Raw genomic sequence first — 27,807 nt, 5'->3', positions numbered from 1 at the left:
AAGTGCATGGCAGAGGGTTCATTGAACCACCTTCACAATTCTCTATTATTGCAATTTTGTATAGTGCGTGGAGAGAACGAGCACCTATATCTTTCCGTACGAGTTCTGAATTCCCTTATTTTATTGAGGTGATCATTTCTCCCTGTATAGGTTGGTGTCAACAAAATATTTTCACATTTGGAGGAGAAAGTTGGTGATTGGAATTTTATGAGAAGATTCCGTCGCAACGAAAAACGCCTTTCTTTTCATGATGTCCAGGCCAAATCCTGTATCATTTCGTTGACACTATCTCCCATATTTCGAGATAATACAAAATGTGCTGCCCTCCATTGAACTTTTTTTGGTGTACTCCATGAGTCCTATCTGTTAAGGATCCCACATTGCACAGCAGTATTCTAAAAGAAGACGGACAAGTGTAGTGTAGGCAGTTTTCTTAGTAGATCTGTTACATTTTCTAAGTGTCCTGCCAATAAAACACAGCCTTTGGTTAGCCTTCCCTACAACATTTTCCACGTGTTCCTTATAATTTAAGTTCTTTGTAATTGTAATTCCTAGGTAAATAATCAGTTTAATAAGTCACAGCTGAAAAATACTAACACGAATTCTTTACAGGCGAATGGAAAAACTGGTAGAAGCCGATCTTGGGGAAGATCTGTTTGAATTCTGTAGAAATATTGGAACACGTGAGGCAATACTGACCGTACGTCTTATCTTAGAAGCTAGATTAAGGAAAGGCAAACCTACGTTTCTAGCATTTGTAGACTTAGAGAAAGCTTTTGATAATGTCGACTGGAATACTCTCTTTCAAATTCTGAAGGTGGCAGGGGTAAAATACAGGGAGCAAAAGGCTATTTACAATTTGTACAGAAACCAGATGACAGTTATAAGAGTCGAGGGGCATGAAAGGGAAGCAGTGGTTGAGAAGGGAGTGAGACAGGGTTGTAGCCTCTCCTCGATGTTATTCAATCTGTATATTGAGCAAGCAATGAAGGAAACAAAAGAAAAATTCGGCGTAGGTATTAAAATCCATGGAGAAGAAATAAAAACTTTGAGGTTTGCCGATGACATTGTAATTCTGTCAGAGACAGCAAAGGACTTGGAAGAGCAGTTGAACGGAATGTATAGTGTCTTGAAAGGAGGATATAAGATGAACATCAACAAAAGCAAAACGAGGATAATGGAATGTAGTCGAATTAAGTCGGGTGATGCTGAGGGAATTAGATTAGGAAATGAGACACTTAAAGTAGTAAAGGAGTTTTGCTATTTGCGGAGCAAAATAACTGATGATGGTTGAAGTAGAGAGTATATAAAATGTGGCCGGCCGGAGTGGCCGTGCGGTTCTAGGCGCTACAGTCTGGAGCCGAGCGACCGCTACGGTCGCAGGTTCGAATCCTGCCTCGGGTATGGATGTGTGTGATGTCCTTAGGTTAGTTCCATCAGCACACAATTTCACTATAAGCCACTTGTGTGGTACAGTGCCAAAAACCTTCTGGAAATACAGAAATATGGAATCAATCTGAAATCCCTTGTCAATAGCATTCAACACTTCATGCGAATAAAGAGCTGGTTGTGTTACACAAGAACGATGTTTTCTAAACCCATGTTGACTGTGTGTCAATAGCCCAGTTTCTAATATATGGGCATGTAATTTAGTGGATTACTCCTACTACCTTTATTGGATACTGGTGTGACCTGTGCAACTTTCCAGTCTTTGGGTACAGATCTTTCGTCGAGCGAAGGTTGTATGTGATTGTTAAGCATGGAACTAATGCATCAGCATACTCTGAAAGGAACCTAATTGGTATACAGTCTGGACCAGAAGACTTCCTTTTATTAAGTGATTTAAGTTGCTTCCCTACTTCAAGGATATTTACTTCTACATTAATCATGTTGGCAGCTGTTCTTGATTCAAATTCTGGAATATTTAATTTGTCCTCTTTTGTGAAGGCATTTTGGAAGGCTGTGTTTAGTAACTCTGCTTTTGTGGCACTCTCTTCATAATATCTCCATTGGTATCATACAGAGAAGGCATTGATTGTTTCTTGCCGGTAAAATACTTCACATACAACCAGAATCTCTTTGGATTTTCCGCCAGGTTTTGAGACAAAGATTCATTGTGGAAACTGTTGTAAGCATCTCACATTGAATTCTGCACTAAATTTCAAGATTCTGTGAAAGATCACCAATCTTGAGGACTTTGCATCTGTTTAAATTTGGCATGTTTGTTTCATTGTGTCTGCAACTGTGTTCTGACCTATTTTGTGTACCAAGGAGGATCAGCTACATTGTTTGTTAATTTATTTGGTATAAATTTTTCAATTGCTGCCAATACTATTTCTCTGAATTCAAGTCACATCTGGTCAACACTTATTTCATTAATTTGGAAGGAGTAGAGATTGTCTCTCAGAAAGGTGTCAAGTGAATTTTTATCTGATTTTTTGAATAGGTATATTTTTCGTTTATTTTTGGAGGATTTTGGGTTACAATATTCAATCTGGCTACAACAACCCTGTGTTCACTTAATCCTGTATCTGTTTTGATGCTTGTTATTAACTCAGGATTATATGTTGCTAAGAGCTTAAGTGTGTTTTCACAACTGTTTACTATTCGCATGGGCTCATGAATTAACTCCTCGAAATAATTTTCAGAAAATGTGTTTAGCACAATTTTGGATGATGTTTTATGTGTACTTCTGGAATTAAACATGTATTTTCACCAACATATCAAGGGGAAATTAAAGACACCACCAACTATTACTGTATGAGTTCGTTACCTGTTTGAAATAAAACTCAAGTTTTCTTTGAACCTTTACGCAACTGTATCATCTGAATTGGGAGGTCAGTAAAATGATCCAATTATTATTTTATTCTAGTTGCCAACAATGACCTCTGCCCATACTAACTCTCAGGGACTATCCACTTCAATTTCGTGACAAGATAAACTACTTCTAACAGCAACAAACATGGCACCACCAACCGTGTTTAGACTATCCTTTAGGAATACCATTGAGTTCTTCATAAAAATTTTAGCTGAGCTTATCTCCAGCTTTAGCCAGCTTTCAGTGCCTATAACAATTTGAGCATCAGTGCTTTCTACTAGCACTTGGAGCTCTGGTTCTTTCCCAACACAGCTTCGACAATTTACAACTGTAAATTTAACTCAAACTTTACGTTGGACATGGCGTGGTGTTATGGTATGCCTGTCTGTGAAGGCCTCAACGAGACCTTATCATTTTGGGCAAAGGATTGCTTGTTGCTACTGATGCACCCATCCACAGGTAGCCAGACTGTGTGGGAGAAACCTTTTAGTGTGGAAGGGATGGCAGATATCAAGATTGAGGTACTATTGATGTTTCTGGGCTTGATGTCAAATGAAGTTCCTAAGGACCCAAAGGAGAGGATAAGGTCAATGTCAAGAAAAGGTCACATGTTGGACTTGGTCATTTTGGGAGGACTAGGTGAAGCTGATTGGATCAGCTGTTAAGGATGTGGAGAAATGAAAATAGAGGGTCTTGATCCCAGGTTCAGATTGTGAAGATATCAACAATGAGTTTAAGATTTTGAGACATAATGAAATCATTCTTCCAAGTGGTTGCTGATGGATGTGTTACAGACTTGTTTGTATATCTTCTCCTGAAAAGAGGAGTAGTTATGGGTACAGATGTAGTTTGTCAGATGTACAAGGAATGGGGCTGTAGATTGGAGTTGGCTTCAGTAGGTCATTGGTAGAGTTTGTGTTTGACAGGAAGAAGACCATGGGCAGGCATGTACAGTGTTGGTGTATAGAGAACTGGGGTTAACAGTAACCAGTGGGAGTCCAAGGGGCAGCTGAGTGGAAATGGTGTTGGCAATCATAAAAAAGTGGACAATTAGTTGCAGTTTGATTTCAACAAATGTCAAGGTTCTTTCCTGCATCCACCTAAAATGGAGCATCCAGAACGCCTAGGTTTATGGATTTTTGGGAAGCATGCAGATGTTCTGTGAGACAAGATAGTAATGGTGAGGAGAGAGGTGGATTTGTTGATAAGGTTCTGCAATGGACCTAATATTTTAAGCAATAATTGGCAAATTATATTGTATTTCTGGTACAGCAACACTAGCAAGACATGTAGGTAGAAGAGTCAGACAACTGTTGGATACTTCTGTCAGGTAACCAAGATTATCTTGCTAAACACCATCTTCTACACAGATGCAAACTGTTCTTGCAGCACATTTTTCAGTCCAACAACCCTCCTGGCCTTAATATCCACTAGTCTCTCGCACACCAAACTCCAACATGTCCTGATGCCCTCCACTTCGCCTATTCACACTAACCATTTCTCTGCAGTCTCTCTCTTTCTCTGTTTTATCTCCTTCTATCAGTTCACTCCTCCTAGTCATTGTGCACCTCACACAACATTCCCTTACATTCGTAGAGCAAGCTCACTAGTGCTACATTCCTATCATGTGAGCTCCCACCTCTCCCTTCTCATCAACCCCTTCTCTGACTAATCACTTTCTTTCTCCCCTTGCCACTCCATTGGATACAACTCCTCACCCCAGTCAAGCTGCTGTGCTGACAATCATCCAAATGCTGACCAACATTTTCATTCTATGGTGGTTTTTGTTTTTGGGCATTAGGTCATGGTCCAATTTTCTGTATAATTTTCAGTCTTGTTTCTGTATGTATTGACAACTTAGCACCTCAACTTTATTCCTCCCATTACTTTTACTTGTCTGGATTTTAAGAATTATTTCATATCATTTTTATTTAGTTTTATTTATTTATTCATTTATTCTTTGTCCATGGACTCCAGCTGAAAATCCAGCTGAGAGTATTGGGTGTGTCATACAATAGGCTATTAACATCAAACTTGATTTCATTATATATAAATGAAACAAATAATTAAACAGAAATAGTCCATAATCATACGAAGGTATTACATGTTTCACATTATATTTACACACAAATCCAAACAACAAACAGAAATGATAATTTTTAAAGGTACATTTCAGTAATGATATAACATATTTAAACACCATCTTAGTATTCGCTGAAACTGTATATACATTTCTCTGTGAGATATAGTTTCAAATAATTTTTAAAACATTTTAGGCCTGTTTCTTTTTTAATGATTTTGGGGAGTTTATTAAAAAACCTTTTGCCTGCTTCTTCTGGGGCACTCATAGACAGTTTTAGATTTCTGTTTATCATGTAGTAATTTTCATTTCCTCTTGTACCGTGTTTGTGTACATCTTTATTTAGGAGGTGTTTATCGCTTGACCTTACCACCATTATGCTTTGGTATATGTACAGTGAATATACTGTCATAATATTATAGCGTACAAAAGCTTGCCTACAGGTCTGTCTTGGTGGTATTTTTGCAATGCATCTCACTGCCCTTTTCTGAATTGTGAATATTCTTTTTAGGTAGCCAGCTTGTGCACTTCCCCATATATGAACGGAATAAGACAAATAGGGGAAGACAAGTCCATAATACATTGATCTGAGGACTTTATCATCCACAGTCTTAGCTGTTTTAAACATGATGAAGATCTGTTTGTTTATCTTTTTACACAGTGCATCTATGTGCTTCCCCCATGCCAAATGTTTGTCTATTATAGTTCCTAGAAAATTTGTGCTGGTTACTTCTTTAATAGTTTTTCCATTTATATTAACATTTATATTATAATTTTCACTATGCTTGGTCTGAAATACTACATTCATTGTTTTAGACTGATTCATAAACAGGTTGTTTTGTGTGAAATATTTATTTGCTCTTTCGATAGTCGGGAGTGCTTCCTTCTCAAGCTCCTCCTTTGTGTCAGCTGTGCAAATGATTGTTGTGTCATCAGCATACATTATAAGTTTCTGATTTAAATAGCTAGGGAAGTCATTTACATAGAGTATAAATAGTATTGGCCCAAGCACAGACCCTTGCGGCACACCGTGTTTAACTGTTTGTAATTCCGATCTGTAGTTTGTTATATTTCCCCCATTAGTATGTCTGATTTCTGTGCATTGTTTCCTATTTGTAATGTATGATTTAAGTATGTCATAGCATTTTCCTCTAATTCCATACTGATATAATTTCATCATTAATTTTGAGTGGTTCACACAATCAAATGCCTTAGATAGGTCCATAAAAATCCCACAGGTCTTTTGTTGCCTGTCAAGTAAATTAAGAATGTGCTCAATTATATCTGTTGATGGTGTTTTTGTTGCGATCATCTAATAAAAGGAAACAACACTTGCCCTGAAAAAAAATTAAGGTTGCTAACCAAAGCACATGTTGAAAGAGTTACATCCTATGACACATGTATTCCAGCAAAGAAGGTGGCACCACAATCTAATATTTCCAATGCTTCTAGTTAATGTTAACAAATAACATACACACTTTAAAAAATCCACATTTTGTGTCTCTTTCTTTGAATAATATTTTAAGCTGTCTACTTCAGATGCTGAAAGCAATAATGTTGCACATTCTCTATACTTGGATTATAGTCTGATAGTACAGCAAAAAAGTCTGTACTCTTGATTTGCAGACAGATGGTTGTTTTGCCATTTAGATTATTATTTCTGTGTAAGTGATGACCCTACAGCACAAGGGTCTCAGAAGCTTTAAAATGTATCTCTTGAAGACAAAGAGAAGCAGGTCTATCCTGTAGTCATTCCACATGATTTCTGAGGCTACTAAATTTCCCTAAGTCCATTACTGTTGGTGAGATTTCACTTTTCTCTCTTCTTGTGCCTTGGAGAGGAGTCAAGGCCGTTGAGAGACTCTGTGGCTACCTTAAACAGATGGCTTACATTACCTAGTCTTCACATCAGATATGACTCTAACACTTCAATCTCTGTTCTAAGACTTCAATCTCTGTTCTAACACTTCAATCTCTGTTCTAACACTTCAATCTCTGCTCTAACACTTCAATCTCTGTTCTAACACTTCAGTCTCTGTTCTAACACTTCAGTCTCTGTTCTAACACTTCAATCTCTGTTCTAACACTTCAATCTCTGTTCTAACACTTCAATCTCTGCTCTACTGCCCTTTGATTTGTTCTTTATTGTGACTTTTTTGTTTCTAGTAAAAATGAGGGAACAAATGTTTAAGTAAGATCTTTGCTTACTGGAGTTACTGGCATACCGTTGCAAGCCTCTGAAGTCACTGTAGCTAATTTCCTGACTGGTGTATGCTCGCTGAAGGAACATTGAGCTTGGCAATCTGAACCCAATTTTTTCTAGATGAGCTCAGTATTTAACATCACTCATAAGTCACGTGTAGTTTATGGAATTCAACAGATAGTGGATGTTATCTCCATTATTATCTTACAATCACTTATACATGTCCAAAGAGCTTGTAAAGGGACCTTTGGAAAACCTTGCAATGTTTAATCTGCACCTAAGTCTGCAGTATCTTTCCACCTGCTTAAGTACACATTAAGTTCACAACAGAATTCAATTTAAAAGGGTAAGTTAGTAATGTGACAACAATATTGCGGAGTATGGTTTCAGTTGTGCAACTGGATTAACGATTTCTCATCAGAAATGTCACAGTTCTTAATAACTAGTGGAAACAGAAGTGATATCTGGCATTCCCTGAGGAAGTGTTATAGGCCTTCTGCTGTACACGATCTATACAGGGCTATTACAAATGATTGAAGCGATTTCATAAATTCACTGTAGCTCCATTCATTGACATATGGTCACGACACACTACAGATTCATAGAAAAACTCATAAAGTTTTGTTCAGGTTTCTGCCACCAGAGCGCTTGAGAGCGCAGTGAGACAAAATGGCGACAGGAGCCGAGAAAGCGTATGTCGTGCTTGAAATGCACTCACATCAGTCAGTCATAACAGTGCAACGACACTTCAGGACGAAGTTCAACAAAGATCCACCAACTGCTAACTCCATTCGGCAATTGTATGCGCAGTTTAAAGCTTCTGGATGCCTCTGTAAGGGGAAATCAATGGGTCGGCGTGCAGTGAGCGAAGAAACGGTTGAACACGTGTATCTGGACATGCTGGAAAATTGGCTCATGCCACAACTGGAGACCGACAGTGCCAACTTCATCTTTCAACAGGATGGTGCTCCACCGCACTTCCATCATGACGTTCGGCATTTCTTACACAGGAGATTGGAAAACCGATGGATCGGTCGTGGTGGAGATCATGATCAGCAATTCATGTCATGGCCTCCACGCTCTCCCGACTTAACCCCATGGTTATGTGAAAGATTTAGTGTTTAAACCTCCTCTACCCAAGAAACGTGCCAGAACTGCGAGCTTGCATCAATGATGCTTTCGAACTCATTGATGGGGACATGCTGCGCCGAGTGTGGGAGGAACTTGATTATCGGCTTGATGTCTGCCGAATCACTAAGGGCACACATAACGAACATTTGTGAATGCCTAAAAAAACTTTTTGAGTTTTTGTATGCATGTGCAAAGCATTGTGAAAATATCTCAAATAATAAAGTTATTGTAGAGCTGTGAAATCGCTTCAATCATTTGTAATAACCCTGTATAAATGATTTAGAAAACAATTCGAGCAGCCATCATAGATTGTTTGCAGAATGATGGTGATATTTACTGTCTAGTAAAGTTGTCAGATCAAAATTAATTGGAAAATGATTTTGACAAAATACCTGTATGATACAAAAGTGGCAATTGACCCTAAATAATGAAAAGTCAGGTCACCCACATGAGTAGTAAAAGGAATCCATTAAATTTTGATAACATGGTAAATCAGATAAATCTAAAGGCCATCAATCCAACTAAATACCTATGGATAACAGTTACAAACAGCTTAAACTGTAACCATTGCTTTGTGGGAAAGGCAAACCAAAGACTGTGTTTTATTCACAGAACACTTAGAAGGTGCAACAAATCCACTAAAGACATTGCCTATGCTATGCTTGTCCATCCTTTTCTGGAGTACTGGTGCATGGTGTAGGGTCCTTATCAGACATGATTAATGGAGGACATTCAAAAAAAGTTCAGAGAAGAGCAGCTTGTTTTGTATTAACATAAAATAAGAGAAAGACTGTCATGGATATGATAAGCAGGTTGGAGTGACAAATATTAAAGAAGGGTGTATTTCATTGCAGCAAGAACTTTTTGCAAAAATTTAATATCCAGCTCTCTCCTCTGAATATGAATATATTTTGTTAATAACTACCTACATAGGGAGAAATGATCATCATTATAAAATAACAGAAATAGGAGCTTGCATGGGAAGATGTGTTTGTTTTCCCCACATGGTGTCGGAGAGTGGAACTATAGAGAAATGGTGTGAAAGTGGTTCAACAAACTGTCTACCAGGCACTTATATGTAGTAGTCATAGATATGTAGATGAAGCGAAAAAAGATTCTTTAGTCTTCATACAACATACAGAAATACTGAAAAATAAAATTTAATGATCTAAGTATTTGGATAAAATTTCTTAAATATTCTGAAAATTATATTAAAAATACAGAATCCTTAAATAATTTCAGTTTGATAATTATTTCTTGTTTGTGTTCTGTACAGCTAGGAAACTGTTGTTTTCATCAAACTGATACTCAATTGAATAATGGAAAGTCCAGGTTAGATACTCAGTTGATACATATGTCTGATTGGTGAGCCAGGATGTGTGTTCAGATTGCAGAGATTAGATTAGATTAGATTAGTACTTGTTCCATAGATCATGAATAAGACACTTCGTAATGATGTGGAACATGTCAGGTTAATAAAAGGTGTCTATACAAGATATTACATTAGACAAAATATTACATGACACTCAATATTTTTAATTTTTTTTTGTGGGGGTTGGGAAATTACCCACTTACTATATCCAAAAATTCATCTAATGAGTAGAAGGAGTTGCCATTAAGAAATGCTTTTAATTTCCTTTTAAATGCTTTATGGCTATCTGTCAGACTTTTGATGCTATTAGGTAAGTGACCAAAGACTTTTGTGGCAGCATAATTTACCCCCTTCTGAGCCAAAGTTAGATTTAACCTTGAGTAGTGAAGATCATCCCTTCTCCTAGCGTTGTAGCCATGTACACTGCTATTACATTTATATTCGTTCGGATTGTTAATAACAAATTTCATAAGTGAATATATATATTGTGAGGCTACAGTGAAGATTTCTAGCTCTTTAACACTCTTTTACTCAATGATGAGTTACCTCAGAATATGATGCCATACGAAAGCAGAGAATGAAAATAGGCATGGTAAGCTAATTTACTCAGATGTATATCGCCAAAATTTGCAATGACCCTAATAGCATAAGTAGCTGAACTCAAACCTTTCAGCAGATCCTCAGTGTGTTTTTTCCAGTTCAACTCCTCATCAATGCATACACCTAGACATTTTGCATATTCTACCTTAGCTACCGATTTCTGATCGAAGTCTATATTTATTAATGGGGTCATTCCATTTACTGTGTGTAACTGTATATACTGTGTTTTGTCAAAGTTTAATGAGAGCCCATTTGCAGAGAACCACTTAATGATTTTCTGAAAAACGTTGTTTACAATTTCACCAGTTAATTCTTGTCTGTCGGGTGTGATAGCTATACTTGTATCATCGGCAAAAAGTACCAGCTTTGCATCTTCATGAATGTAGAATGACAAGTCATTAATATATATTAAGAACAGCAGAGGGCCCAAGACCGAACCTTGCAGTACCCCATTCATGATTGTTCCCCAGTTTGAGAAATCACCAGTTTTTTGCATATTATGTGAACTGTTTATTTCAATTTTCTGCACTTTTCCAGTTAGGTATGATTTAAACCATTTGAGCACTGTCCCATTCATACCACAGTACTGGAGCTTATCTAGAAGCATTCCATTATTTACACAATCAAAAGCCTTTCATAGATCACAAAAAATCCCAATGGGTGACTTCTGGTTGCTCAGAGCATTTAATATTTCATTAGTGAAAGTATATATAGCATTTTCCGTTGAAAAACCCTTCTGGAAACCAAACTGACATTTTGTTAAAACTTTATTTTTACAAAGGTGTGAAGATACTCTACAATACATTACTTTTTCAAGAATTTTGGATAAGGCAGTCAGAAGAGAGATTGGGCAGTAGTTGTTGACATCAGAGGTATCCCCTTTTTTATGCAGTGGTTTAACAATGGCATGCTTCAGTCTATCTGGGAAAATACCCTGCTTCAGAGAGCTATTACATATGTGGTTAAGAATCCAAACTACTACACCCCTCTCCCTCCTCCTCCCCAGAGGTACACCCTTGAAAGAGATGTCTGATCTAAAAGAGCAAACCTTTTACAGGAATAATGCAAGCTTAGTTACTAGTTACAATAGTCTTTAGGTGAGATAATCACAAAAGGATTCAATTTTACTCTGGTTCAAACTATTAGTGTCCATTAATTACATGCCAATCAAACACCATTACATAAGGCATACCAGAATATATAGAGACCAACCTCAGCAGCCTTGGTTTTGGTGTCCTCCAGGGTTTGTACCAATTCTGTGTTGTCCAACATGTTGCCAGTAGAAGTTGTCAGCTCCCTGAGGAGAGAATCCTCGAGTGTCTTCAGCAGATTTTTATTTTCGCTAGTTTCTTGTATGAGGATTTCTCGTTGCTCTTCCAAATCAGCTCGCTCACAACGTACCACGACACTCAATAACTGGTCTTCCAAACCCTATAAAAATATTAATTCAAACAAATACTCAAGAACAAGATTTTAATTTGTTTTCTGTCAATGGAACAGACAAACTACTCGCATTGAAGGTAAAGGTATGTCCTATGCTTTGTAAATTATTTTTGGCTCAGGGAACATAAGAAAACTCCACTGTTGATGGTAAAGGCCGCAAGATGTAACCGTGCTCCATGTATCACTTGAAAGGTTAGCTCACCTTAAGGTAATGAAATAACTTTTATCTTATCTGAGGATTTAAAATGCATGTTGCTTTGATGTTAGAATCAAACAACAGATGTGAAAGATCTGTGTGACTTGTTAACAGATGCACATTCAAAGAAGGAAGTGATGGACAACAAAATCATGTACAAGGACTTTGTTAAGGTACATGGACACACATACTTTGAATCCTCACAGCCCTCACTTAAATATGTCATTCATATTAAGTAGCCTCAACTGCATGCAGTCCATTTACGTTTAGAAGTTTAACACCAGGAGGACCAGGCTGATGAAGCCAGAACTGTGAAAATTGTTAGAGCAGCAGAGGCTTTATGCACTATGCATACAAGACTGTTAACAGGAAAATACTATCTATTCAGCTACAGCTACACTTATCCAGTGACAGCTTGAAGTTAAGGAGGTGATCATTGTGTTCAGCAGGTCCTGATAGTCTAGTTGTAAAGCATACCAAAATTTGTGGAAATTTTTAAATTAATTAATATTTGTTCACCTGCCATGAAATATGATGCACTGTTTTTGAACTGAAGTGTCAGTTATCAAATTTTTATAAACCTTGATTATCTGTCTGTAAATTTTAATATGGAAGACTTTCTGGGAATCAGAAACTCACACTTGGTGAATTGCACAAATAAACAGTAAGCTACAGTTCTTGTTTGCTGTCAGTAACACGCTGGCTCCAATAATTAGGGGAATGTACAGATCTTCAGTATTATGGAAAGGATGGACTGCTACTCATCATATACAGGAGATGTTGAGTTGCAGACAGCATAACAAACAGACTGCTGTACATTTTAGCTTTTGGTGAAAAGGCTTTCTCCTGAAGTAGAAAACACACACACATTCACAGAAGCACAACTCTCACACTGGGTGGAGCCATGTGACGCGGGGGGAGTGGGGGGGGGGGGGGGGTGGAATAGCAGGGTGGGGTGGGGGAAGGTGCAGTGCCACTTCTTGAGGAAGCATGCAGGGATGTGGTGAAGACAGTGCTGGGCTGCTAAGTATGTGAGGTTTGGGAGGGAGGAGTGGAAAAGAAGTGAAGGAGAAAAGGACTAGTGGGTGTTTGGTCACAAATGGCTGTGTTGAGATATAGGGGGTGGTGGTGGGCAGGGTAAAGGTTAGGTAACTGGAGGAGAGGCACTACTGAAGGTTGAGGGTAGGAGAGTTATGGGAATGTAGGCTACACTGCAGGTAGAATTCTCACCTGTGAGGTGGTGGGAGGACCTATGAGACAGGTCTTTCATCAAGATCTATTGCAGGCATCTGAGGCATGATGCAAGAGAATGGGGGCAGAGATGGAGTATGGATGAACAAGGATACTGCGGGCTGACAGAATATCACTGTGGGAAGGCTAGCAGGTGGGATCTACATTTTGCCATGAAAAACTTGTATTGTGGATTCAACTTTTGCCACCTTGTTATTTTTGTCACTTTATTGACATCAATAACCGTTCAAAAAAGTGGGGGGGGGGGGGGGCACTGTTTTCCACATCTCCTCCTAACACCTGAATCAATTTCCACCAAACTTGGTACTTATATTAATTTAGAAAAGAAAATATATCAACAAAATTAATTAGTTTTTTAAAATATAATATAATTGGAAAGATAAAAATGTACTTATCCATCAGCAGCAGGAGAAAACATATATAAAAGATAAGGAACTGTTCAAGATATTGGAGCCAGTTGCTTGCTCTTCTGCCAGAAAGGATGAAGGTGAAGGAAGAGGGATGAAAGAACTGGTGGAGTTTAGGAAATGGGGACAGTATGGGAAAGTCACACAGAACCCCTGGTCAGGGGAGATTTACTGAACAGGATGAGAGAGAAAGACTGATTGTTGGGCATCCTGAACAGTCAGTCTTAGTTTTCCATCCCATGAGGTGGGGCTCAGAATGGGATGGTGGACAGAGAATGGGGAGGAGGAGTTGACAGAAAGAGAAGGGTAGGAGGAAATGGACAGAGGTAAGGGGGAGATGGAGCTGGGCAGAGAGAAGGGATGAGGAGATGCATGCATTTATGTGACACATGTGTGTGGGTGAGGCTCTCATGAATTGCTAGTGTTCTTATAATAATTACAAGAACAAAAAGGAAAAGAACACTTGTTCACCATTCTACATATTATTCTGGATGATAGGGTACGCCTTGAAAGCTACTATAAAGCAAAAATAACAAAAAGATTTTGCAAATGCTTTACAGCAGCAAGAAACACCCCTGTTTAATCATTCTTGATCCATATACACATGATTTCATCTTTTTTGTTTGCCTCAGCACTTGAACTAGAGTGGCATGTGTTGAGAACTACATATGTAATATTCATTTCGTAAAACCAAACTATGGAAAATCAAGGATGAAATGTAACAATATTATGAGAAGGAAAGTTGCTACTCACCACTTAGCAGAGATATGGAGTTGCAGTTCAGTTGGCTGAGACTGCAGTCATGTGTGTGAGTTGCATTCGTGTGAGTGTTTGTGTGTGGGCATGTGTGTGTCTATTGTTGACAAAGGCCAATGGCCAAAAGCTTTAATTGTATGAGTCTTTTTGTTGTGCCTATCTGAGACTTAGCATCTCTGCTATATTGTGAGTAGCAAGTTTCCTTCTCAAAATATCGTTTTGTAAAACTTATTACTTGTTGCTTAAAAATGTATCACATTGTAACCTGTAAATCTGAATACACAAAACAGTACCAGTAATCATACTTAAGTATCTACTTTCCTTAAAGAATGATATGACTGATATTTGTGTACCTATGTGTTTAGCAATTTTGTGTTAAGTTAGGAGCATGCTACCATTTTTTGTTCAAACAATGAAGTGTCAGAGAAGTGTTTATGCCAGTGATATTGTGGTTGTGTAAAATTAATATTGTTTTTATCACTCATAAATTATAAAAAAAATTAAAAGAATGTAAAACTGCACCTATCTGCTGTTATTTGAAAAGGCTTCAAGAGTTTTGCCAGCAGCCTTCAGCAGCACAAACTGCTTTGGAGGGACGGGACCTTGCTGCTTCTTTAAAAAGTTTGTTACCAGCACTTTCTCACTCACATTAATTAAATGAAAAACTAATAGCATGTCATCAACAGTCCTAACCATTGCCTAATATGGGCAATATCAGTAATACTATACTTTTGGAATTGTGATCATGAAGTAGTAGACTTTGTAATTGGTAGGAATGTTTAAAACCATTCTATTCTCTTAATATTGTTTAAATTCTGCCACCATCATTGTTGATAACAATTTAAAGCAGAATTTATTTGAAAGAATTTAAAATCGGTAAATTTCAGTTGTAATTATTATTGATTATATATAGTTTAAAACTGATTAAAAAAAACAAAGAACAAAATCCAATTAAACTAGGACTGTCACTGTGTAAATAAAAAGCATTATCCTGTCTACCTCAATTTCAAAAAGACTGTTTTACTGAAATGAATTACCTTTTTATTAAAGCTAGGAAACATGCTAAGAAGAATTTATATTCTATATTTTATGAATAATCCACTAAAATGTAATATGTATTGTTACCATTTATGTATCTTACTACTGTCATTATGAAAGAAACTGCTCTGTAACAAAATTAAGATATTATGCAATGTGATTTTATTTTATGATTTATTTAATGTTATTTAAGTACTGTTATATTTCTAAATTCATTGTAATTAATTAATTTTCTGTTTTTAACAATTACATCAACATAGCAAAATGTATATAAGGTCCATGTGGAACCATGTAGTATGCCCAGTATTTGACATGGTACTTGTGCTGATCAGTTTAGTAAACATGTAATTGATTCTAAAAGGCACACACTGTGAACAGTTGTACCTTGAAATAAAAAAGATAGGAACTCAAAACTATGTACCCACTTGGTCAGCACTTGTAACACCAGGACTTCTGTTTATTATTGTTTGCTACAGCAACAGCAGCGAGATCAAATCTTCAAAGCAGATAAGATAGGTTACATATTTGGACCAAACGTAAGAACTTTTAATGGGAATCTTCTCAGTAGATATATTGTGCTAACTGAACACATAATCACTTTCACCTAATTCAGTTATGGCTCATGCAAGTACATACCATCTTACACAGGGATCACAGGTAGGTTGCACTGAGAAGCAAGAGTCTCAAGTGAAACTTTTTGCAGCTCATGCTTGTGGAGCCAGAAATCAGTATTAATTTTTGGGTAGTCAGCCATCATTCACTCACACCATTATACACTAAAGCACCACAGAAATTGGTATAGGCATGCATACTCAAGTACAGAGAGATGTAAACAGACAGAATACAGCACTGCAGTCAGCAATCCCTATATACGACAACAAGTGTCTGGTGCAGTTGTTAGGTCAGTTACAGCTGTTACAATAGCAGGTTGTCAAGATTTAAGTGAGTTTGAATGTATTGTTATAATCAGCGCACGAGCGATGGCAGACAGCATCTCCCAGGGAATGATGAAGTGGGGATTTTCCCGTACGACCATTTCAACGTAAATATCAGGAATCTGGTGAAACATCAAATCATTGACATTGCTGTGGCAAGCAATAGATCCTGCAAGAATGGGACTAACGATAACTGAAGAAAATAATTCAACATGACAAAAGTGCAATCCTTCTGCAAACTGCTGCAAATTTCAATGCAGTGCCATCAACAAGTGTTAGCATGTGAACCATTCAACAAAATATATTCGATAAGGGCTTTTAAAGCCAAGGGCCCAACCATGTACCCTCAATGACTGCACGACACAAAGTTTTATGCCTTGACTGATTCCGTCAACACCGACATTGGACTGTTGATGACTGGAAACATGTTGCCTGGTCAGATGAGTCTCATTTCAATTTAAATCAAGCAGATGGACATGTATGGGTATGGAGACAACTTCATGAATCTATGGACCATACATGCCAACAGGGACTGTTCAAGCTAGTGGAGGTTCTGTAATGGTGTGAGGCATGTGCAGTTGGAGTGATATGGAACCCATGATACGTCCAGATATGACTCTGACAGGTGACACACACGTAAGCATCCTGTCTGCCCACCTGCATCCATTCATGTCCATTGTGTATTCTGATGAGCAATTCCAGCAGGACAATGCGACTCCCCACACATCCAGAATTGTTACAGAGTGGCTCCAGGAACACCCTTTTGAGTTTAAATTCTACCGCTAGCCACCAAACTGACCAGAGATGAACATTATTGAGCCTATTGGAGATGCCTTGCAGTGTCCTGTTCAGAAGAGATCTCCACCCCCCTCGTACTCTTATGGATTTATGGGCAGCCCTGCAGGATTCATGTGTCAGTTCCCTTCAGCACTGCATCTGACATTATGTGAGTCCCTGCCACATTGTTTTGCACACTTCAGCATGCTCATGGGGGCCCTGCTTGATATTAGGCATTTGTACAAGCTTCTTTGGCTCTTCAGTGTATTAAGGAAATGACAGTATCACACCATTTAAGTGTCTTCACCTAGTACCATCATCTCTTTGTGTTCCTTATGGACTAGACCCCATGACCACTGGATGTAGTCATCTTTTGTGCTTTCCCCTACATTGAGGCTCTGGGATTTTATAATCCTTGCTATCACAGCATACAGCTCCTTTAGAGCTTCTCTGCACCTTACTACTACAATACTCACGTAAAAAACACTCAAGAGTCGCTTTCTCACCTTCTTCAAAACTTTCACACCACAATTTCTCAGAGGTCTTCACATAAATTCCCAACATAAAGAAGCCTGCAAATCCTTGTCTACAAGTCCCATATACAACTATAGTTTGTTGACAGACTGATACCATTTCACAGTTGCTACAACCAGCCCATCATGCTATTGGCCCTAAATACAAATTTCCCCTATTGCTTCTGAACCATTTATACACTCTACTCATTGCAGTAGACAAGAAACTCAAATCCACTGAGATAGAAATTGAAGCTGGATGTGAGATTGTTTGAGCTCCACTTGCTATTATGCATGGGCATAAAATTATAGTTTGGTCCTTCTATCAACTGTGGCTCATTCCCAAATGAAAGAAATCCTTCAGAGAAACCTCATCTCAATGGTATGTGCACTGATCAGCCAGAACATTATGACCACGCTTCGTGGAATAGATGCAATAAGGTCTTGATAGGTTGCTGGAGGGAGGTGACACCACACCTGTGCACAAAAGTCACTCGCTTCAGGAAAATGCCGGGATGGTTCCTTTGAAGGATCACGGGCTACTTCCTTCCCTAACCCAATGAGACTGATGACCTTGCTATTTTTGGTCTCCTCCCACAAACAACCCAACCCAACAAAAGTCACCTAATTCCCTTAAATTCCAATGAGGGGGCAATGAGCTCTGTTGTGACATTGAATCACGTCCCAGATGTGTTCAGTCATGTTCAGATCTGAGCCAGCACATGAAAAGGTGTACATGATCTGCACGAGTGTATAGTACTCCTTGGTTCACTGGACCCATGGACACCCACATGAATTTTCCGCAGAGCATAATGGACCTGCTGCCAGCTCGTCTCTATCCTGCAGTGCAGATGTACAGGAGCTGTTCCCCTGGAAGATGGCAGATTTGTATCTTTCCATTGGCATGATGAATAAGATATTGGGATTCATCAGACCATGCAATGTTCTTCCACTGTGCCACCATCCAGTACTGATTCTCATGTGCCCTCATATAAAACTGTAATTATGCAAATGAACTGTTGCAGATGTCATAGTGTTAACATTGGCATATGAATGGGTTGTTGGTTGCAGGGGCCCATCATTAGGGGTGTTCATTGCACTTTGTGTTCAGACATACTTGTGCTCTACCTTGCATTAAAGTCTAATGTTAGTTCTGCTGTAGTCTGTTGCCTGTCCTCTTTTACCAGTCTGCGCAGCCTATGACATCCAGCATCTGTAATGAGGGGTGGCCACCTAACACCATGGCTTCTGGACATGGTTTCACCACTTTTTACAGGCACTCACCACAGCACTCCTCAAATACCCAACAAGTCGTGCAGTTTCTGAAATGCTGTGCCAAGTCTCTGGGCCATTACAATCTGCCTTCAGTCAAACTCAGATAGATTGCATGCATTCCCCATTTTAGAAACAGATAGCACACACTCTGATACTACATGTTCCATGTGTGTGTTTGACTAGTAGTCATTTCTTGCTGGATGACACTGCTATCACCTGGACGGGTTTACACTGATATAGGTCAGTGGTCATAATGTTCTAGCTGATCATTGTATGTTGTTAAATTGTATTCTTTTTAATCATCCAACAACTGATTTGTATAATTACAGGTTTGTTTGACACTTGAGTGACAAGATGTCCTGAAAAACAACACTAAATCTTTTCCCTGAAAACTATTTATAACATATTATGAATCCCACACATAACAAAAATACACAGCTGGCCATTAAAATTACAACACCATGAAAGAGGCATGCAACAAACATAGCATTTGCATGAAGTGATTCACATATTAAAAAATGTGAAGCATCCTGTTTCAGAACAATAACACAAAGTAATTGAAGAAATGTGTATAATCAAAGATTATCTGCTTTGTGATGTTACAAATATTGACAACAGCATTGATGTCTTCCTCACATGAGTGATACCAAGTAAAAGGTTATAAACAGATGTTTCAATTAATTTAAATTAGATTTATTTCAGGACATTCTCCCAGTTTTGTTTCTTTTCTGTTTCAAGCAAACTTTATGAAATTATAACATGGCACTGTACTTTTATATGATGTGGAATTTTGCAGTCATGTGGTCATGGTAATTAGCAGACAGCAAGCAACTGTGAGAAGATTGGACTCACATTGTCAAGAGCCCTGTTGTACTTTATTATAATAATGAAAATAAATGATATAAAAATGCTGTAATTGGGGTCTGTAATTAACCTAATGTAAACATACTATTTCTATTGGAACTGACTGATGATGGAATGGGTCTATTAATACAACAAATGATAATCCTGTCAGTATTAGTCAACAGTCATAGGCAACTTTACATATGTTACAAAATTAATAAATTGAGATTTATTTGAAAAAAATATTAGAGAATTTGGTATTTTCTTTATTTTTAGAGGCTTAAACTGTTTACATCAGTTAACATGAAATTAGTGAAAATACATATTATTAGATATTGTTCAAAGATGTAGCCTAACTTAAAGGTACATAATAATTTAGCAGCAGTCATCTCTGACTCAGCAATTAAGAGATTCTCACAAAATTAGAACAATTAATCTTAACATATATTGAGTGCTTGCCTCTGGATAACACTACTATAAAAATTGGAAAATTTTTCATTGCTACAAAAGAGAAATATATTTAGTTTTGTATAGTGTCCTCACATTCTTGCAAAGTCTAATGCAATTAATGAGTTAATCACTTAATGAATTACTCAGCCAAAACATCGAAGAACACCTAATGTTGAATTCCAACTGTGTCAGAATCATGTCCTATTGAGACTATCTTTTATAGTTTCATCTCCATAAATGCTTGCCTTGGTCCTCCATCTTGATGCTGACACTGGCTGGGATCCCATAACTATCATGTCAATATGGAATTACTGAGTTCAGGGGGACACACTCAATATCAAGCAGGATCTCAACAGCCCTACATGACTAGCATCTCAGATGACAGACAAATTGTCCTCTCAGTCATACAGGAGTGTACAGCCAAGTCACAACCTTGCGTCAGGAAATGGGGTTGTCTCTGCAACAAGGCAAGTGTTGAATTGACAGCAAGAAGGTGTGTGTAGCAAGAAGACCATTCTTGCGAAGTCACTTGATGTGGCAATAGGAATAGGAACTTTCGTGATAAGGACTCAGTATGAGGACATCCTATCCAATTCCCCAGAATCTCAATACCTTATCCCCCATTCACTTTACCTGGTCCTCCTCAGCCCCCCAAGTCACCTTTCTTGCTGTCAACCACCACCTTAAGGATGGCTACCCAGTAGCTCCATCCACATCAAACCTACCAACCACAAACAATACCTTCACTTCAGCAGCTGTCACCCATTCCTTACCAAAATATCCCTTCCACATAGCCTGGCCAATCATATTTGTCACATCTGTAGTGATGAGAAATCCCTCTCCAAATATGGCAAGGCTCTCACTGCAGTCTTCATAGACCAAATTTACCATCCACAACTTGTTCAGAAGCAGATCTCCTGAGCCTTGTTTCCCTAGTAACTTAACGCCCCCACATACCCATTGTCTACCTACAAAGGAACAAAGGAATCTCCCCCTCCCCCTCCTCCCCCTTGTGACACAGCAACTGGAGCAACTAAATCACATTGTCTGCCAAGGTTTTGACTACCTCTCATTGTGGCCTGAAATGAGGGATATTGTCTTCACTATTTACCCTACCCCTCACACAAGGGTATTCCACCAGCCACCCAAACTATGCAGTATACTTGTCCATTGCTATATCACATCTGTTCCCACCCCTGTGCTCCATGGCTCATAGCACTGCAACAGATCTAGGTGCAAGACCTGTCCTGTACATCCTCCCACTATCACCTTCTCTGGTCCTGTCAGATGCATGTCTACCCCATCAAAGACAGGGCTGTCTGTGAAAGCAGCCATGTGATCTACCAACAACTTCAACCACTGTGTGGCATTCTACATAGGCATGATGACTAAAAAGCTGTCTGTCCACATGAATGTCCACTGTCATACCCCGACCAAGACAGTCCTAGTTCACCTAGTTGCTTAGATACCTGTCCAATGTTATGTACTTGACTGTAATGACTTCTTCACAGCCTATGCCAACTGTCTTATCCCCACCAACACCACATTTTCTGAACTACGAGTATGTAAGTGGGAATTGTCTCTGTCACAAATCCTTTTCTTCCTGTAACCTCCATGACCTCAACCTTCACCTGCCGCTGCCCTCCAGCACTACACACCGGTGCACTACATAGTCAATTCCCCTTTTCTATTTCTCTCCCCTTTTCCCTTCCTCCTTCCCCCCTCCCCCTCCCGCCGCTGAGGCTGCACCTAGCAGCCCACCATCCTGTCCCCTCCACATCCCTGCATGTTCCCAGAACTAATATCATACCGAACCCCTTCCTGTCACTCCTCCCTCTTTCCATTCCACACTTCTTCTGCAACCCCACTAACAACCCCAGCAAAGAATGCTGCTTACCTTTGCTCAGCATCCAAAGAAGACAGTGACCATGTATGTGTAAGTTATGGATGTGAGAATGTGTGTGTGTGTGTGTGTGTGTGTGTGTGTGTGTGTGTGTGGTTTTTTTGTTTTGACTATTGTGATGAAGAACACAGTCTAATAGCTTATACACTACTGGCCATTAAAATTGCCACACCAAGAAGAAATGCAGGTGATAAACGGTTATTCAATGGACAAATATATTATACTAGAACTGACATGATTACATTTTCATGCAATTTGGGTGCATAGATCCTGAGAAATCAGTACCCAGAATCACCATGTCTGGCCATAATAATGGTCTTGATACGCCTGGGCATTGAGTCAAACAGAGCTTGGATGGCATGTACAGGTACAGCTGCCCATGCAGCTTCAACACGATACCACAGTTCATCAAGAGTAGTGACTGGCGTATTGTGACGAGCGAGTTGCTCGGCCACCATTGACCAGGCGTTTTCAATTGGTGAGAGATCTGGAGAATGTGCTGGCCAGGGCAGCAGTCGAACATTTTCTGAGTCCAGAAAGGCCCTTACAGGACCTGCAACATGCGGTCGTGCATTATTCTGCTGAAATGTAGGGTTTTGCAGGGATCGAATGAAGGGTAGAGCCACGAGTCATAACACATCTGAAATGTAACGTCCACTGTTCAAAGTGCCGTCAATGTGAACAAGAGGTGACCGAGATATGTAACCAATGGCACCCCATACCATCAGGCGGGGTGATATGCCAGTATGGCGATAATGAATACACGCTTCCAATGTGCGTTCACCGCGATGTCGCCAAACACGGATGCGATCACCATGATGCTGTAAACAAAACCTGGATTCATCTGAAAAAATGATGTTTCGCCATTCGTGCACCCAGGTTATCATTGCAGTGTCAAGGGTAACTGCAGCCATGGTCTCGGAGCTGATAGTCCATGCTGCTGCAAACATCATCCAACTGTTGATGCAGATGGTTGTTGTCTTGCAAACGTCCCCATCTGTTGACTCAGGGGTCGAGACGTGGCTGCACGATCCATTACAGCCATGCGGATAAGATGCCTGTCATCTCGACTGCTAGTGATACGAGGCCGTTGGGATCCAACACGGCATTCCGTATTACCCTCCTGAACCCACCGATTCCATATTCTGCTAACAGTCATTGGATCTCGACCAACGTGAGCAGCAATGCGATACGATAAACCGCAATCGGGATAGGCTACAATCCGACCTTTATCAAAGTCAGAAATGTGATAGTACGCGTTTCTCCTCCTTACACAAGGCATCACGACAACTCCGGTCAACTGCTGTTTGTGTACGAGAAATCAGTTGGGAACTTTCCTCACGTTAGCAGGTTGTAGGTGTTGCCACCGGTGCCAACCTTGTGTGAATGCTCTGAAAAGCTAATCATTTGTATATCACAGCATCTTCTTCCTGTTGGTTAAATTTCACTTCTGTAGCATGTCATCTTCGTGGCCAGTAGTGTAATATCTAGCAGTTTTTATTCCTTATGCCAGTCTTCCACTCCATGCCTCCTATAGTAGCAACCTATCATTCTCATAATTTTATATGTATGTATGTCAGTCCATCACTCAATATAGGTATAAATTCTAAACCGTAATTTTCTTCATTAAGCATCTGCATGACATACTTCCTCTTGATCACAAATGAGTGCAATTTAGTTTCATTTAATTGTCAGTGTGAAATATCTGACAGATTTAAAAGTTACAGGGATGTTTAACAAATGGATATATCGCTTGTAGATTTATTAAGCATATGAATATTCTATAGCACTTGATAAAAACAAAATGTTAGATGAAAGACAGATACTAATATATTTATTATCTGTCCTGACAGTGTGTAAGCAAGTGAATGACTAGGATGCAAAGGAATGTGTCACATTTGCTAATATGAATAAAAAATATTTATGTAACATTTCTGTAAAATGAATTAGAATTCTGTAAAAATTAGTATGATTATCATCTTTCCATAACATAAAGTTTGCAAACCAACCTTACCTCATTTAGATTTAAATTGTGTGACTTATAGGGAATTTGTAGTAAAATCCAACTAGCCTTCAATATACATTCCTATGGCTTGCATTTACATTCAGTGAATTGTAAATAAAACATTTATGGTTTACATGAAAAACATTCCATGTGGGAAAAATGTATCTAAAAACAAAGATGTAACGTACCAAACGAAAGTGTTGGTATGTTGATAGACACACAAACACACACACAAAATTTGAGCTTTCGTAACCTAAGGTTGCTTCATCAGGAAAGAGGGAAGTAGAGGCAAAGACGAAAGGATGTGGGTTTCAAGGGAGAGGGTAAGGAGTCATTCCAATCCCGGGAGTGGAAAGACTTACCTTAGGGGGAGAAAAGGACAGGTATGCACTCGCACACACACACTTATCCATCCGCACATATACAGACACAAGCAGACATATTTCTGCTTGTCTCTGTATTTCAGAAGAACTGGGGAGATTTAAGGAAAGTAATAGAGTTTGGAAAAGTCATTCAGAACCCTGGCCCAGGGGAGAGTTACCAGACAGGATGAGAAGGAAATCCTTGAAAGAATACTTCACCAAATTATAAATAATTAAATACAATAAAAAAATTCTCACACATTAGTATGTCAGGTTGCAACATGCAACACAAAACAGAAAGAATGACAAGGAATATTTTTTGTCAGTTTATATAGTTCATCTATGGGTTGTCAAATATTGAGTTTTTGAACATTTTCAAGCAGTGATACCATAATGCATTGTTTAACAAAGCAACAAACAATGGACAGTACTCTAGGAAATAATAATGGACCACATACCGAGACTGTTACAGTGTAGTTGATGACAGCAGCTTTGGCATAAACAGCAGGGTTGAATGCAGGATTGGACAGTTTAGTTGTGAGATAAAGCCTGAACTTAGGATCATAGTCCACTTCTTTGTCTCCCAACATTACAAACGTTCGTCCACTTTGAGCTGCATGAGGAGGTTTACAGTACAGGACAAATACAAAATTAGAATAATCTAAAAGTTTACATTCAGCATTTCACAATATACTATCACGTCTATTTACATTAGGAGACAATTAACTGTTCTTATTCTATGTAAAATTTATGCAACCATACTTCCATAAAAACACAGAAAAACTGTGGTAAATTAAAATATTCCCTTCCTTATGCACTTCATTTCAAATGTGGCACTGACACAATACCTATCTGCATACTACGAGAAAGACACTGTTGCTTTGATATATGACTTGTCAATGACAATTTTTTTAAAGAGAAAAAAAAAAATATATATATATATATACATATATATATACCTTACCTCATTTAGATTTAAATTGTGTGACTTATAGTGAATTTGTAGTAAAGTACAAATAGCTTTCAATATACATGACTATGGCTTGCATTTACTTTCAGTGAATTGTAAATAAAACATTTATGGTTTACATGAAAAACATTCCACCTGGGAAAAATATATCTAAAAACAAAGATGTAACTTACCAAACGAAAGTGTTGGTATGTTGATAGACACACACAAACACACACACAAAATTTGAGCTTTCGCAACCTAAGGTTGCTTCATCAGGAAAGAGGGAAGTAGAGGGAAATATCACTTTGCCATGAAGAAAAATGATGCTAATCCTACTCCTAATGATCCAACTCCCCAAGACACTATCCAAATTGAACCCTGCCAGGAACAGTTCCATCCTCCGTCACAGCTGGACCCACCTCCTCTTCCTCAAAATCAACCTCTCCAAACCTTCCAGGAATTTCTCACTTCCAGCCTTGGCTCTCAATCCTTCTTAGAAAACCTTAATCCTACTCCCAACACCACCACTGCTCAAGCCCAGGCTATCCATGATCTGAAGGCTGACCGATCCATCATCATTCTTCCGGCGGACAAAGGTTCCACGACCGTGGTACTTGATCGTCGGGAGTATGTGGCTGAGGGACTGCGTCAGCTTTCGGACAACACTACATACAAAGTTTGCCAAGGTAATCCCATTCCTGATGTCCAGGCAGAGCTTCAAGGAATCCTCAGAACCTTAGGCCCCCTTCAAAACCTTTCACCTGACTCCATCAACCTCATGACCCCACCGACACCCTGCACCCCTACCTTCTACCTTCTTCCTAAAATTCACAAACCCAATCATCTCGGCTGCCCCATTGTAGCTGGTTACCAAGCCCCCACAGAACGTATCTCTTCCTACGTAGATCAACACCTTCAACCCATTACATGCAGTATCCCATCCTTCATCAAAGACACCAACCACTTTCTCGAACGCCTGGAATCCTTACCCAAGCTGTTACCCCCGGAAACCATCCTTGTAACCATTGATGCCACTTCCTTATACACAAATATTCTGCACGTCCAGGTCCTCGCTGCAATGGAGCACTTCCTTTCATGCTGATCACCTGCCACCCTACCTAAAACCTCTTTCCTCATTACCCTAGCCAGCTTCATCCTGACCCACAACTTCTTCACTTTTGAAGACCAGACATACCAACAATTAAAGTGAACAGCCATGGGTACCAGGATGCCCCCCCCCCCCCCCCTCCCGTATGCCAACCTATTTATGGGTCGCTTAGAGGAAGCCTTCTTGGTTACCCAGGCCTGCCAACCCAAAGTTTGGTGCAGATTTATTGATGACATCTTCATGATCTGGACTCACAGAGAGAAGAACTCCAGAATTTCCTCTCCAACCTCAACTCCATTGGTTCCATCAGATTCACCTGGTCCTACTCCAAATCCCATGCCACTTTCCTTGACGTTAACCTCCACCTGTCCAATGGCCAGCTTCACACGTCCGTCCACATCAAACCCACCAACAAGCAACAGTACCTCCATTATGACAGCTGCCACCGATTCAACATCAAACGGTCCCTTCCCTACAGCCTAGGTCTTCGTGGCAAATGAATCTGCTCCAGTCCGGAATCCCTGAACCATTACACCAACAACCTGACAACAGCTTTCGCATCCCTCAACTACCCTCCCGACCTGGTACAGAAGCAAATAATCAGAGCCGTTTCCTCATCCTCTCAAACCCAGAACCTCCCACAGAAGAACCACAAAAATGCCCCACTGGTGACGGGATACTTTCCGGGACTGGATCAGACTCTGAATGTGGCTCTCCAGCAGGGGTACGACTTCCTCAAATCCTGCCCTGAAATGAGATCCATCCTTCATGAAATCCTCCCCACTCCACCAAGAGTGTCTTTCCGCCGTCCACCTAGCCTTTTTAACCTCTTGGTTCATCCCTATGAAATCCCCAAACCAACTTCCCTACCCTCTGGCTCCTACCCTTGTAACCTCCCCTGGTGTAAAACCTGTCCCATGCACCCTCCCACCACCACCTACTCCAGTCCTGTAACCCGGAAGGTGTACATGATCAAAGGCAGAGCCACGTGTGAAAGCACCCACGTGATTTACCAACTGACCTGCCAACACTGTGAAGCTTTCTATGTGGGAATCACCAGCAACAAACTGTCCATTCACATGAATGGACACAGGCAGACAGTGTTTGTTGGTAATGAGGATCACCCTGTGGCTAAACATGCCTTGGTGCACGGCCAGCACATCTTAGCACAGTGTTTCACCGTCCGGGTTATCTGGATACTTCCCACTAACACCAACCTGTCAGAACTCCAGAGAGGGGAACTTGCCCTTCAGTATATCCTCTCTTCCCGTTTTCCGCCAGGCCTCAACCTCTGCTAATTTCAAGTTGCCGCCACTCATACCTCACCTGTCTTTCAACAACATCTCTGCCTCTTTACTTCCGCCTCGACTGACATCTCTGCCCAAACTCT

At 39.5% G+C, this 27,807-nt stretch overlaps 1 protein-coding gene across 1 annotated transcript in view; it reads right to left on the bottom strand.

Annotated features, from left to right (window-relative positions):
* LOC126088335 (dynein axonemal heavy chain 10) overlaps window positions 1–27,807 on the bottom strand; it is a 1,153,099-nt gene that overhangs the window by 231,287 nt on the left and 894,005 nt on the right. Inside the window, exons 47-48 of the mRNA XM_049906469.1 lie at window positions 24,816–24,970; window positions 11,417–11,635 (exon numbers count right to left, since the gene is read on the bottom strand). Coding sequence (XP_049762426.1) covers window positions 11,417–11,635; window positions 24,816–24,970 — 374 coding nt within the window. The remainder of the gene's footprint in view (window positions 1–11,416; window positions 11,636–24,815; window positions 24,971–27,807) is intronic.

Source organism: Schistocerca cancellata, chromosome 6 (genome assembly GCF_023864275.1).
Source record: "Schistocerca cancellata isolate TAMUIC-IGC-003103 chromosome 6, iqSchCanc2.1, whole genome shotgun sequence".
In the NCBI taxonomy this organism is placed as follows: domain Eukaryota; kingdom Metazoa; phylum Arthropoda; class Insecta; order Orthoptera; family Acrididae; genus Schistocerca; species Schistocerca cancellata.
This window is presented reverse-complemented; position numbering and strand designations above follow the sequence as displayed.